General features: G+C 45.1%; 1 protein-coding gene across 1 annotated transcript; it reads left to right on the top strand.

Moving 5' to 3' along the window:
- Positions 1-2,170: 2,170 nt before the first annotated feature.
- Positions 2,171-7,976, top strand: LOC311367322 (BCL2/adenovirus E1B 19 kDa protein-interacting protein 3; the record flags this gene model as incomplete). Its single annotated transcript, XM_084486146.1, has 6 exons — positions 2,171-2,207; positions 4,712-4,868; positions 6,652-6,736; positions 7,060-7,133; positions 7,643-7,789; positions 7,928-7,976. 6 exons carry the CDS (start codon positions 2,171-2,173, stop codon positions 7,974-7,976), a joined length of 549 nt encoding a protein of 182 aa, XP_084342272.1.
- Between the last annotated feature and the right edge of the window lie 7,150 nt (positions 7,977-15,126).

Raw genomic sequence — 15,126 nt, 5'->3', positions numbered from 1 at the left:
GAGGGGTTGAATGCCGCCGTTCCAGGCCTACTTAATCTACGTAATGGAATAATTAGAAAAAGTGTTTATAGTTTGGTTTATGTTTGAAGGGCAGTGTCCAGATGGCATATATAGGGCCGATGTTTTCTATTGGTTAATCTATTCAAGTGGATCGTATTTGGCTGCCAAATTTAGTCCTCTTCTCTTAATGAGAATTACAATGTGTTGGGCGTTCGTATGGTTTAGCATGTTGGCTTTTATAGGCAGTTCAGAAGCCGTGCCAGAGGAGCCAGGTGTTAGCAGCAGTTTGCGGCCACACAGGTGTACTCTGCCAAGTGCTTATCGCTGCTTATAGATTTAAGCTTCTGCCATCGGCAACGCTTGGACCGTATCATCAGGCTTTGGAGTAATGGGCATTATAAACAGTTCCAAATTAATGACTTGGCTCCACTTAAACATTTAGCCACATTAGTAAGTAATACTTTGGTCAAGCCATAACATTTTTGACCTGTACGAATCCCTGGAATAAATGGACAATGAAACATCTACAGGTTGCCTCATTGTCCAAAAGGTTCACAAGGCAACAGACATGAGGTACAGTATATTCGTTAAAACTAAATGCCCTTGATTCTTCTTTTTCATAATAGATGGAGGATATATGAGCAGACTACCTGACGTGGTTTGTGTAATTCTTCTTCTTCTTCCTCTTCTTGTCATTATTTGCCAGCTGGCAGGCAGTTCAATAGTCTGACTTTAGTTAGATACATCAATGTACACATTCAAACAAGCACTTGTTTCCTTGAGAAAGCTTATAAGAGGAAGCTAATTTAATATCACAGAGAGAGAGAGAGAGAGAGAGAGAGAGAGAGAGAGAGAGAGAGAGAGAGAGAGAGAGAGAGAGAGAGAGAGAGAGAGAGAGAGTGTGTGTGTGTGTGTGTGTGTGTGTGTGTGTGTGTGTGTGTGTGTGTGTGTGTGTGTGTACAAGTGTATGTATAGCCCCTACGACATGCTTAAAGGTCCCATGGCATGAAAATTTCACTTTATGAGGTTTTCTAACATTAAGTTGAGTTCCCCAAGCCTCCCTATGGTCCCCCAGTAGCTAAAAATTGCGTTAGGTGTAAACCGAGAAGTAGGTATCTTGCTCCGTCTTTGAAAAAAGGATCGCTGAAACGCGAAAAGGATTGTTGCCCAGGATTGTCCGCTGGAGCCCCGCTGCCCGCTGAACGCTGCCCGTTGCCCGGGGGTTGTCTCCCGCCGGAGCCCCGCTGCCCATTGAACGGTGGGCTCCCCGGGCAACAATCCCTTTCTCCTCCATTTCGCGGTTCAGTCTGTACTTAATATTGACGTGGAAGAACCAGAGGCGTCTGAGAACCCAACGCAGTCGTTTGAGATTCATAATATCATCCGGAGGCGCAAACAGCTTTTGACCATGATAATATATATTATATTATATAGATATATCTAAATATAATATGATATTATTTAGATATAGAGCTATAGAGATATAGATATAGAGCTCCAGGAATCCCGCCGGAGAACCTGGAGTGTTCAGTGTTCCAGCGCACGGTACCGTGGCCGCAAGCTGCTCAGGGCCACACCCCCACCCTCCACCTTGACCCGCCTCTAAAAACGGCACGTTTGTGGAGAGTTCATTGTGGGACTGGCTCGTAGAGGCTGTAACTCTGCACCAAGGCTGAATTTCTTGAACGTCTTCACGTACTGTATTAGGGGCCCACTAACACCTATATTAAAGCATCCATAAAATAGCATGCCATGGGACCTTTAACTGACTCTGCCTAACAACCATGTAGGCCTAAACGTCCAAGTTGGCTGTTTTCCCATTTCCCATTGAGTATAATTCAGCCCTCTGTGTCCCATTATGAACTGTTCACTTTGTAATGATGCCACTGCAGCCTTTTGTATGAACAAACAAAAGACGACTCAGACATTTCGTAACGGTGTATTTGTTGTTGTGGCACTTTAAAGCCGTCGTTGTGTTTGTGTTTACCTCTTCTCCACTGAACACGTGGGATGAGAGACGCGCGGTTGGGGCGGGAGGACGACTGATTACGGCGTCCCTGCACCACAACATCACAGTTGTTGAGAGGAAGACTTACGACTGTCTTTACTACTTACAGACGTGTTGTGCTCGGTCAGCGCTAGCATCTCGTCAACCTCCCGTCGTGTCAACATGTCTGACGCACGTAAACCCGAGGACGAACTCCACGGTAAGGGGGGGCGTGGGTCTGTAGCGTTGCTGCTGCTGCTGCTTGCAGTAATATCAGAGGAGACTGAAATATGCTTAGCTACTGTTGTGGATGTTTGCCAGATGTCACAGATCAGCCGCCGTTTAAGAATCGATCACATGTCTCTTTGAAATCCTTATTATCCCAGTGAAAAATAACATTTCTCACTGGGATATTTTTTTAAGCATATATAGGCCTATGGTATGTAGGCCTAAATTAAGCATTATCGATTTATTGATTATATTATAATCAATATTACGCATATAATTTTGTTGTTTTGGATGTATATTGGAGGACTTGTGTTGTCAATCAAGATGTAGGCCAAAACCCACATGGCACACAATGTTTACAAAAGGATGACACAGAAAGAGAGGGCATTGTTGTTCTTGTTGCCACTGACACGTTAGTATCTAAAGGGATTTCATCATGACTTACCTGTACCACAGTGTAAGCCAATTAAACGTTCCGCACACAGGCTCTGGTGCAGGCCTACACACCGGCCAACACATGCCTGATGCTGAGAAATAAGTGCACTTACTCTGTGGATTACATGTAATAGACTGACTTGTACTGAGGAACTCAAAATGACATTGAATGTGTCCTACTCAATATAGAATAGAGATCAATAGATATGGATATAGAATCAGTAAAAGCTTGAATTACTTAGCACTGCTGTTTTCATGAATGGCTAGATCGACAGTGTTGCGAGGGAAAGACTTACTGTTACTGAACCGTTGATCTGCCACAGAAGAGAGCAAAGTCAGGCTTGTTATGTAATACCAGGCTGACTCTGGGAATTAAGTAGGGCGATGACACTGTCCTTCTCCTGCACCAGCCTCCTTCCCTTGCCTCCTTTCCTCTCTCCTGACCGCTCCAATATATATCCTCCAATATACATCCGAAACATAATTCTATACGTAAAATTGATGATAATATAATTAATACATCGATAATGCTTAATTTAGGCCTACCTACCATATACATATACTGTATATGCTTACTGAAAACCGAAAAACATCCTTTGGCCAGTCTTCATTTGGCATCAAGGGAGATAATATGTGGAATAGTTTACCCACCAAGCTCAAGGCGATTCATGGTCTCAAACAATTCAAGGGCAAACTGAAGGAGTACCTAAAAGATAAGCAGATATGTAGCCACGTATAGGGAAATGCGGGAGTGGGGGAAATGGGGGATGTGTGTGTATATGTGTGTGAATGTCAGTGCGGGTGAGGGGGTGGATAATGTATGTGCAATGTATAGGACAAGATTAGGGAATATGGCATATAGGGATGGACGGATGTATAGATGTATATGAATGAATGGTAGAACAGAGATGGGTGAAGGGATAGGCTGTTCATCGTATATTTTTATTTGTATGTTATTTTAAAGGCCCCTCTAGGGACGGGCATTGGAAATTAGCTGAAGCTACAAATGTTATGATGCTTTTCTGCTGGATTGTGAACAATCCACATGAGCTGTATCTGTCCCTATCAAATAAAAACAAACTAAAAAAAAAAAACTAAACTAAACTACTGATAAATATAACCACTGATAACCGCTCTTCTCCATACACTGGCCGCTCTATCTCCGAGGTGCTGTTTACATATATTCCAGCGTGTCATATTCCAGGCGATTTAACTGTGATGAGATGCAAGGGGAAGCAGACGGTTTACCTGGAGGGGGTGGTTGGGGAGGGTGGCGAGAGCAGGTGTTGACACTAGTAGCGGTGCTTGTTATCTCAGGGAAGGATGGAGAGAGCTTGATGTGGAGAGGGGAGGGGGAGGGGGAGGAGGAGGGGAGGGGGGGGGGAGAGATGAGGGAGGAAGAAAAGAAGGAAGTGGAAAAGCTAATCTCAAACTGAAATAACATCTTACGTAAGACGTGCTCCGGCACTGCTAGACCTGCTGTAGTGCCGGCCTCTGTGGTGGAGTCCCTACGTGATGTATGCATGCACACGTTCTTCCTGTTCGCCTGTGTGTGATGGGCGTTCTGGTGGGCCTGTGCGTTGGCTGAGCTACTGAGATAAAATGCGACTGAGCGAATGGTGACTATATGTGTACAGTGTTTTTATACATGCAGAGGCCGATATTTATTGATGAATAATGATGATGCCCACGCTGGAGTTTTATTTTATTTTATACCCGGCCTATTCGATTTTAACTCGATAGCTCTCACAACTGCATTTTTTGCTCTACGTTTGCTATTAAATATTCCTTTATGAGATACTTTTTACCCAAAGTGAAGAATTCAGATATGCTGAATATTCACTATACAGTAATTTAAGTGGACACTTTGACCCATTTTTTTGACCCTACAGTGAATTTAGATACACATTCGATTGAGGAGCAGGTTGGGGGTTATGGTCCATCTTGTTCAAGGGCGCTTGCCAGCAGGCTTTTGGCATATGGGATCGAACCTTCCCTTTCCACTCGGATTCAATCCCCTTGTCGCCCCCATGTTTGAGTCGTATTGCACCTCCACCGCAGGCTTCTGGGTGGAGGTGGAGGCCAAGGAGCCGATGGAGGCGGTGAGTCGCAGGGAGAGTCTAACCGGACCTCTGGACACTTCCTCCCTCAGCCTGCAGGGGGAGCTAGAGTGGATCCTGCTGGAGGCTCAGCGTGAGTGCGAGCGGTACAGAGACAGGTAAAACAACCGCAGTGTACCAACAGCGGCTGAATCCTTCCACTTGCTGGAAGCCTTGGCCGGTATGCCACAGTATAGAGCAACAGTCTATTGTAACGGCATGCCGGGCTCGCTGGAGCATATGCTCGGGGAAGTCAGCCATGATGCCTAAATGCATCCACTTGTGTTGCCTGACTGTGCTTTATCGCATGCTAGTCTGCGGTGATTTCAGCGAGGCTTGATTAAGTGTCGTATGAAATTACTTAATTACCCAGAATGCACCATGTGTTCCCGCACCCCAGACCTTCTGTTCCACCATTTGTTTCCCCATCTCTTGTTTCCCACTTGTCCAACTTCCTGTCCAGCTGTCAGTCACTTCCTGTCATTAAAAGAAAAACAACCGCCTGGCTTTGTAACACATTTTTTTCAAACTGTCAGTATGAAAAGCTGGGTTAGACACGACCCAATGACCCAAGAGAGATTACCAAAAATATTCAGTGTTTTTCCCATCTATTGAGGTCAACTGAATGACTGGCAAGTTTCATTTTATATTCTATCACAAATCCTATTGGCACACTACAGCTAATTTAAATAAGTCACATGAAATATGAATCATTATGTTTTTCATTACCTAAAAATATCAATATAAAACATTATCTACTCACCATTTATCCCCTTATAAAACTTTACTAAAGGAAATGGTTAGGCTTTTTTTTCGGTTTTCATATGAAATAGGTACCCCACAACTTTGAGCCACAACTATCACAAATTCCATAGTAAAACTAAATTAGTTTCACATGTTTTTTTTATTCCATGAACAAATAAAAAAAAAACAGAAAATCACGCATTTAACACATTCTAATCACTATTATTACTAAAGTATCTACATTACCCTATGATTTGACATGATTGTTAAACATTAAGCTTCTTTATTGTATTAGTATTAATAACACATGTGCTATTGATTCACCCATTCAACAAAGTATTCCAGACATCTCAAAATAATAGTCATTACACATAAAGCAACAAGCTAACACACCGCTGGCATGTTTAGGCGGTTCTTCAATCCAATCAAATCTCGATGGAACAGATCCCATTCAATCTATGTTTTCTCCCAGGCTATAATCCAGTTTCAAGCCTACCTCATATGGTATATAGGAAGATACGCTCTGAATGTAATTTCATGTTGTCATTAAACTCATGCATGCACTCCTAAAAAAAACAAACACTGAACCAAGACAAAGGTAAAAGTGTGAGCAATAAAGCCCGGCAATGCTATCTTAGCTAGTGTAGTACACCGCCGGTGTTGGCTTGTTCATCCACCTTGACCTTGTTCTTGTGCTAAAGACATAACTTCCTGTGCACCCAGTATTTCACAACACTGGTCGCACCCGACAAAATGAGCAAGGTGACAAAAAACTCCACAGCGTGTTCATTGGGCGAGGGGCTTTTGGGATTTTCCTCTTTATATGCTAATGTTAGTATATCCATTGAATAGAACATAAAAAAAACATATTGCTGACCCCGGTTGGCTTCGACGTGATGAGTCAGCGCTTTGATTTCACTTCAAGCACTGATGATATATCTGTTTATAGGATGAGCAAAATGTAAATGAAGTCTCAAAGCTGCGCATAAATCACATTGGCTATATTTGTGTCTCTGAATACCGACTCCTTGAATTGAATATGACAATTGTCTTGTTTACGTCGGTTGTGCTGAGGGACTTGCGTGGAAACGCAGCACCACTGAATTCTGGGAAACTAGAGAGGTGCGGCTTTTAAAGGGCTCCATTTGTTCTCCCCAGTCCTCCACAGGAGGGGAGCCCCGCCCAAAGCTCAGGGTCCCCCCGGCCCCCCAGCAATCTGGACGGGGACTTCATCACCATACAGGTCATACTGTACCTCCATTGATTATTCGAAATAAGAGCATTTTTCTGGCGGCTTTTGATTAGCCTTTTAATATGCCAATTTCAATGATGTTTATAATAACATTCTGTATGACTCAGTCTTCATATAGAGTCATTGTTTTAATGTTTTTGGTCGATTTGACATATTCTTTATTTCAAACTTACCAGACCCACATTTATCGCCTGTGTTTGATAAAGTATGTTTTTTTTTGTAATGTTATGCTTTTAATGTTGTTTACATCTCGCTATATATTTCTTATTTCTTATTTGTGGTTGTGATGGCCTTGCTTCCTGCTCCCCTTCCAGGAAGAAACAGACCGGAGGCGGGGCTCTCACTGGGTGTGGGACTGGGCAAGCAGACCTGAAAATGTACCCCTGAAGTAAGGCACACACACACACACACGCACACACACACACACACACACACACACACACACACACACACACACACACACACACACACACACACACACACACACACACACACACACACACACACACACACATTACCCACCCACTCACAAAATCAACAATCAGTACCTCCGCAGCAGCAGTTAAGGTTTGGCTGTCTTGCTCAGAGGCACATGGAGGGGTCGTGCAGCAAACCAACAACCCTGTGACCTACTCTACCTCCTCGTCTATTCCAACCATAGTCCTCCTCTGGCTCTGATTCTACTGGAGCTTCATTGGTGGCGAGAATGTATGAATACCGTAGATGTTATCATTGTGTCCTTGAGACTTATGGTCGATGCTTCTATAGCGTCTGGAATACTGCATTGTGGAGAATAGATGTATTGAAGCAAGCATATACAGTATACATTCTATATATTCTACCGTCTCTCTGTCTGTCTGTCTGTGTGTCTCTCTGTCTGTCCTTCCCTCCACCCAGAGACTTTGTGTTCCAGCACCCCAAACAGCAGGGCTCCCTGAGCGTGAGGAAGACGGACATGATGAAGAGGGGGATCTTCTCCCTCGACGTGCTCTTCCTCCTCATCCCGTCGCTGCTCGCCTCCCATCTCCTGACGCTGGGGATCGGGTGAGGAACCAAACCAACGTAAACAAACGGACAAATGGTTCTTGTTTGCGGCATCTGCTGACCATGTGTGTCCGTGTGTGTCCGTGTGTGTGTGTGTGTGTCTCTGTTTGCTGTTGTTGTTGTTGTTGTTGCTTCAAGAATCTACATAGGAAAGCGTCTGGCAGAGTCGACCACCGGCAGCCTGTGACTGAGGCCGTCACCGCGCGGATGGGGGGGGGCGACGACTGCAGATTCTGACCAATCAGGTGGCAGCCCCCATCGCTCTCTATTCTATCTGCACGTTGACCCACACTCCCCATCCTCCCACTTTGTTTCCTCGTCACCGGGGAAACGAGTGGCCTTTTTTTGCGTCATACTACACTAGCCTGGCTAGACGCGGTTTGAATCGTCTGGGATTTGCGTCGCCATAACAACAGGAATACCCGCGTGAATGTGTGCCCTAACTGATGACACGCTTGTCTTGTGTCTATAACACAACACACACACACACGCACCTATTTAGTTTAATGTTATAGCCTGCAGTGAAATTCTATCAATTAGTTTAGAGACATTTTATACGTTTGGTTTGTTTCATACCAAATGACGGAACAGCCGCCATTATAACGGTGATGAGCTTGATGTTAAATATTCTCCCTTTATCGCTTCCTACTCTCGATAGCTCATTGAGAGACGATTTATTTCAGATCAGTCTTGTTTACACGCTGAACAATTCTATAATATCAGCGATCTAGTAGCGTGAAATATTGTCCTATTGTCTTTAGAGAAAGACTAATCTGGAAAATAAATCTGTCGTTTCTCAACGAGCTGTTTTGTTTTGCAGGCGAATATCGTCAAACACAAATCACTGCGTTGCGCTTCTGTCTCAACCTTACAACCCTAAAAAGGGTGAGAAATTAGCTTTTAAATTAAATCTGTTCCTAAATCCATATAAGCCTGATTAAAAAAAGGTAATTTCTCACCCTTTTTAATCAGGCTTATATCGTTATAGGAAACAAATTTAATAATAACACGGTTGAAAAAAAGCGAGTGCATACTGCATTCTGCGTGCATTCGGATACGTCTTCGACACACCAGTTATTGTGTTCTTACGGGTCTATATCCTACAATTCTGAGCGATATCTTCTCGCTCCCAAAAGCAAGCAGGGCTTACGTCACCGCGACCGGCTGAGAGGGGGGCCAGACGCGCTCTGGCCCCTCTCCGGAGACGGTCCGTGTGGGGCCCGGCTAGGTAGAGCTTGACGCGGTTGTAAACTGGTAATGGAAACGTGAATCAGTGCAGCATTGGTTTTGGTGTGGTTTGGCACGGCCATGTCAAACCCTCCAAAAAAAGGAAAGGAAAAGGGCCAGAGAAGTCCTTGTACTGCTGTCTCCCCTTCTCTCTCTTTGTACAGCTGTCTGTCCATCCATCAGTGTTCCAGGCAAGTCAGTGTCTTTTTGTCTGTCTGTCTGTGCTTGTGGTCGATATATCGTCCAGAGAGAGTGGATGTGTCCCAAGTCAGGTTGCTTGAAATCTACTGATCCAACACCAGCACTGACCTGTGTTTTTTTTTCTTTCCCCATGCTAGTATTGTACCATATCGCTCAAGGATATGCACAAGACTAGGTGGGAACAGACGTCATGGAATGACAATTGTGGTGTAAATGTAAATGTATCATTGTTTGTACAGATGCTGTATCTTATGAAGAATAAAAATGATACACAGCGGTTGCGTACTGTTTTAACTGTTGACTGATCGCCCTCACGCTGACAACCATATCAAACGTTAAACATCACTCCTCACGACTTGTGGTGTTTGTGTATATCTCAGCTCTCATTCTTCCCTCTCTAATCCATTTCCCTTCTGTGGCACGTTTGTTCTGGCAGCGCACAATACACATATTCAATTACCGTCAACGCAGCACTGAGTAAACATGCGTCACCGTCTTTCTGTAAATAAATGGTCATATTCCATGAAAATCATGAAAATAAAACAGAAAGTTCCTCAAAATAAGTGAGTCCCCCGGGGCGCACTGGAGCTGCTATCGTCGACGATGTGATAAAGCATTTGCTTAAAACCCTAACTTCTTTCCCATGCGTGGACAGCATAGTTGTAAATCAGCCTTTGTGTGTGTATATGTGTGTGTGTGTGTGTGCATGTGTGCGTGTGCATGTGTGTGTGTGTGTGCATGTGTGCGTATTTGTGTGTGTGTGTGTGTGCGTGCGTGCATTCGTGTGTGTGCGTGTGTGTGTGTGATATCATCATGGTGTTGAAACACCAAGTCGGAGCTGTAAAGCCTCTATGCACTAACCGTATGACATCAGACCACCGTTCCTCCCCCGCCTCCCCCCCCCCCACCAACCCCCATCATCATCTGGCTCAGTCATTTCTTACCTCACGCGCCAGACTCCCTGAGCTTTTTGTTGTTGTCTTTGGTTTTTAACAAGCCTCCGCTCCGTCCACTCAGGGAATTTGAGGTTTTACTGCGTTCCCAGAACACGAGACTTGCTTCCCTATCCCGCCGAACATGAATGGCAACACTTAGGGGCTACAAAGGGAGAGAAAACGGCTTGTTCTGTCGCAATGTTTATCGAGTTGAAAAATACACTCGATAAAAATAAAAAGTTTATCAGTTGTTATTTTTGGTGGGGGAGGTTTGTTTGAAGTGTTTGTGTGTGTGTGTGTGTGTGTGTGTGTGTGTGTGTGAGTGATTGTGTGTGTGTGTGTGTGCTGCTGGGGTTGTAATGCTACCTTTAAACACACCACGCTGACAATGCAAGAGAAAAAAATGCGGGGGCTGTCTCGGAAAAACACCATAACAGCTGGACTCCATTCACACTCAATCCCTCACTCGGCTATCCATTTTCATTTTTTTTGAATGCTTCGTGCTGTGCTTTGTAGCCATAACTTATCCTGGGGATGTACACAGGCAGAACGCTGCCAGGTTTCATCTGCGTTGGGCATGTGATGTTAGGTACGCAGTATGTAACAGAGGAGGGTTGGATCCAAGCAGGCTTGGGCTTAAGGGAAAACACAAGAACCTTTGAACTAAGGGCCACATCGTCACCTTTTAACCTGTTCGACAGGTTAAACAGGTGGGCCTCAGATGTTTTAAAAAAGGTTCTCATGCTTTATAGTGTACTGCGTCATTGATGTTATATATCATATAATATATATATATATATATATATTTGTTGACGCATTCTAAAATAGTAGGTGGTTATTCTGTAATTGTAAAGTCAATGTATGTTGATCTATCAAATAGCGACATCAATATATTAAATAGGGATTTTGATCTGTTCAATTGTGATGTCGACCTATCAAATAGTGATGTTGATATTTTTAAATAGTGATTTATATCTATTAAATTGTAATGTCGGAATGTAGTGTAGCCTAAATAGTGATGAAAATAGTTATCAAATCAAAATCTACTCGTCTCATATGAACCGCCAGTCTGCCCGTGTGGCGCAGACGTCGGCATTATCCAAATTCAGTTCTGCGGCTCTGGCTCAGGCTTTGGCTCCCGGCGCTGCGAAACGTGGGCTCGCTGAACTGGAAGGAGAGCCGAGGTCTAGACGCCCTCTGAAAGACATCCGTTCATTTCCTCAAGTGCCGTTTGGACGTCGGGCCGCGGCTCGTCTCTCTGGGAAAAGCATTATCCCGCCCGCCGCTAGGCTGCTCAGGAGAGGGGGCGAGCGAGAAAGCGGGAGAGAGAGGGGGGGAAAGGGTCCAGTTTCAAAGAATATGGGCCTGAAGAGGAATGTTCAACATTCATACAAGGTCATTGGACAAAGAGGGGCTGATGACTCTAGCACATGTGGTCATCCTCCTCCACAGGGTCGCTGACGGGGTTACATCATAGGACGACCGGACACGCACACACATTTTCACACGCACACACTTCTGTGGGCCAACCGTGGAAATGGAGACGGCTTAGCAAATTGGTGGAATTACGGAATACGATTCATGGGTGATTGCGACATTTATTTTGTAAGACGGTTGTCTTTTTATTATGACCATTGTTGTATATTCAGTTTGACATTCATTGTTCAAAGTGATGTACTGCCGCCCTCAAAACGATTCCTTTTGAATCATACAGAGATGTTTAACCTCAATTATTCATGATTATCCCCCTCCCCCACCCCGTGTCTGATGTGTTGCCCTTTAATGACCCAATCATTAATATCCCAGACAGGCAGCGGTGAAAGCACCGTCCATACCTTTGCCCACATGGCCTCAGCAGTAAACATGGTTGGCTCCTGCCGTGTACACACCCAAACACACATCTTCCTGAATCTCCTCGAAATCTGGGATGCCAGATTGGACACCGGGAACGTGTAATAATAGCTTCCATCTGGCACCCCTTCCCCATGGCGCTGTTCCCCCCCCCCCCCCCCCCCGTATTCCTGGTAGTGCTCCATCAGGCCCAGACTGCCTGGCACAGAACGAGCTCTGAACTGTATCAGCACAAATGACCCAGTGTGCTCCACTTCTTCAGTGCCTTGTCCAAGTCCAGAGCCTTTTTAGTCCAGTGCTGCTTCAAGTCCAGAGCTGCTTCAAGCTAGTAGTGGCATGCATTGGCTCAGTGGCGCTGAAGTCTGAACGATTAATGGCTTGCTTGCAGATTTGACTGAAGAGCAAGATTTCTAATGTAAATAGTGCTGCCTGTGGCACTGCTTTCTTTCCCTTTTTTGTTGGCTTCCCATTCAAATGTGTGCGTGTGCAGATTTACGAATATTTGAGTTTGTGTGAGGGTGCCTGCATTCATGTGTGTGTTTTTGCATGTGTGTGTGTGTGTGTGTGTGTGTGTGCATGCATCTGTGTGCATGTGAATGTGTGTTTGTGCGTGTGTGTGTGTGTGTGTGTGTGTGCTTGTGAGTTTCTGCATGTGTGTGTGTGTGTTTGTATGCGCCCGTGTGAGAGTGTGTGAGTGCACATGTGTGTGGAGCAACAGGGGGGGGGCAATCTCTAGCCAGGGTTGATTTTTTTGACATCCAGAGAGATTATTTACAACAGCCCCTCTGTTGGGAGCATGTTGTAGGTGAAACGTACATTCAAGACGCCTAGCGCAGGGCTGTCGGCTGCTCTCCATAGAGCGCCAGCTGCTCCGTCAGTGGTGGGGGTGTTGGGGTGGGGAGGGGGGGGGGGGGGAGCACTAAAGCAGATGGGGAGACTGTTCTGAGAATGAAGTCAAAGGGGTTTTGCGTATCGCTGTGTTCACCCCCCCGAGCCGCCTCTTCCACCGTCGCTCTGTGAAGGGATGATGTCACCGGGTAGACGGTGTGTGGGTTTTGAAAGGAACACGCCATCCCGTCTGAGTCGAGCTATTCCCGGGATCACGATTGCACACCTTTCATCGTTCTTTCACTATGTAATCCCGGTTGTTATTCGTACATTGTGTCACACACTGTGCACAGTTGCACAAAATGTTTGCAGCGGTTACACAGACGACCGCTGAGAGTTCACTTTTTTAATCCGATTTCCAGCAGGCTCTGCTCACCCTAACAAAGTGTACCTTTTTATGTATTAAACTGAAACATTATATGCATACGCTTAGCTGAAAGTAATGCCATTTTTAATCCAGGGTTTTAACATTTCTGTAGACCGTCTCAAATTCATAGGCCGAGCCAGAATCCATCGACATTTCAAAGGGATTTCAAATCGTCATTATTATTATTACTAACGGCTTTATGATTAAAGTTTCCCTTTTACCCACATCGACCGCGGAAATTAATAATTTTTGGAGCCCAAAAATCACCTCATGAAGTCATGCCTATAAATTCATCTAAAGGGGAGGGGGGGGGGGGAGATTGTATGGACCAAATAGCCCTGGTCTGCTCAGGAAGCCAGAACTATTTATTAAGCCTGCCTGTTGCCTTGAAGAGGTGCAGTCAGGGACTAATAACAGAGAGTCCACCAAGCATTCGCCGCTGTAATTTTGGGGTTTGGAAGTCAGTTCCCCGCTTTTCCTCTGGATTGGTTTTTTTTTCTTTGTAACCGGGATCCAGTGGGTAATTGCCTGGGGCTGCTCCCCACACTGCAGAGTCAAGACAACGCAAACCACCCCGACGGCTAACGAGCTCGGGGAGCAGAACATGGACTCTGCTGCTGGCTGCTGCTGAGGTGCGTCATGTTGTAAACATCAACATCCACCCCGTCACCACAACGCTGGTGTTGATGAGATGCTCGCTGTGTTTCTTAACAAGGAACGGCTCGGACAGCTGTTAAACGTTTTATATTCGTAGACGCTCTCTATTGGTGTTTATTTGCAAGAAAATAATATTGTAAGCAGAATGAGGTTTAATAGGAAAATCGACACCGGATAAATAGGTTTTGGAATGTCGTTTTTATTCCTGAGACTCGTAAAAAAGCAACTTATAAGTGCTTTTTTCGGTGGGTATACAGATGAATAATCACAGATTGATGGCAGAATATATGCTATTAGCCAATTGAACACCCTTTTATATGCAATTACTTTCTCATCTGAAAACACCAATCTCTTTTCTCTTCTAGTTCATTGGTTTAAAAGCCACACACCTGAAACCGGCCGCAAATAACTAAGTAACAAGACATTGACAGAGAAACAGTTGTGCAAACCGTATATAAAGAAAAGCAAAACCTGCTTCCCCTCTTGTCTATTATTTAACCCAAAATCTCCACAGTTATGCAGAACAATGCAGACCTTAAAGACAGCTTTTCGCACCAGGACGAAACCCAGCTGTCCCTCTTGCTCATCTTCTACAGCAGGCAGACAGGCAGAAAGACAGACAGCACGGCCTCAGAGACACCAGGAGTGCGGGTCTGAGTCAGAGCCAGCGGCCCGTGGCTGATCTCATTAACCACATCATGACGTGATCGTCCCGGCCTCTCCGTCTTGGATACGGGCCATCTCCTGGCTCCACGCAGAGAGACACCACCAGGGGTGGCGGGGGGGGAGATGGAAGTACTACCTGATCCAGAACATGAGGTCAAAGGTCAACGCAGATCGATCCAAGCACAGGGCCAAGCATGGGGTTCGAGCCGTAAAGGGGGTCTGATTGTGGGCGTGAGATGTCTAGACAGAGGGGGCTACCCCAAACTAACCACGACTCTGGTGGTGGACGAGGAGTAACTAGGACCCGTTTGGTTTGTTGTTTCTATAGATACCGGTGTTTATAACTTGTATTCGATTTTTCTAGAGCAGCTCTACTTCTTGTTCCCCCCCGACCACTCAGCGTTGTTTATCGTCAATGAAGGATTTCAATCATTCATGTACCAGGAACCGTGAGTCACTGTTTGCCTTCCAGAAAAATCATAAAGCACCACAGACCCTTCATAACGCCATAACTTAATTTGGTGTGAGGCAAAGTTCAACCTTCA

Source organism: Micromesistius poutassou, assembly GCF_964030765.1.
Source record: "Micromesistius poutassou genome assembly, chromosome: 22".
In the NCBI taxonomy this organism is placed as follows: domain Eukaryota; kingdom Metazoa; phylum Chordata; class Actinopteri; order Gadiformes; family Gadidae; genus Micromesistius; species Micromesistius poutassou.
This window is presented reverse-complemented; position numbering and strand designations above follow the sequence as displayed.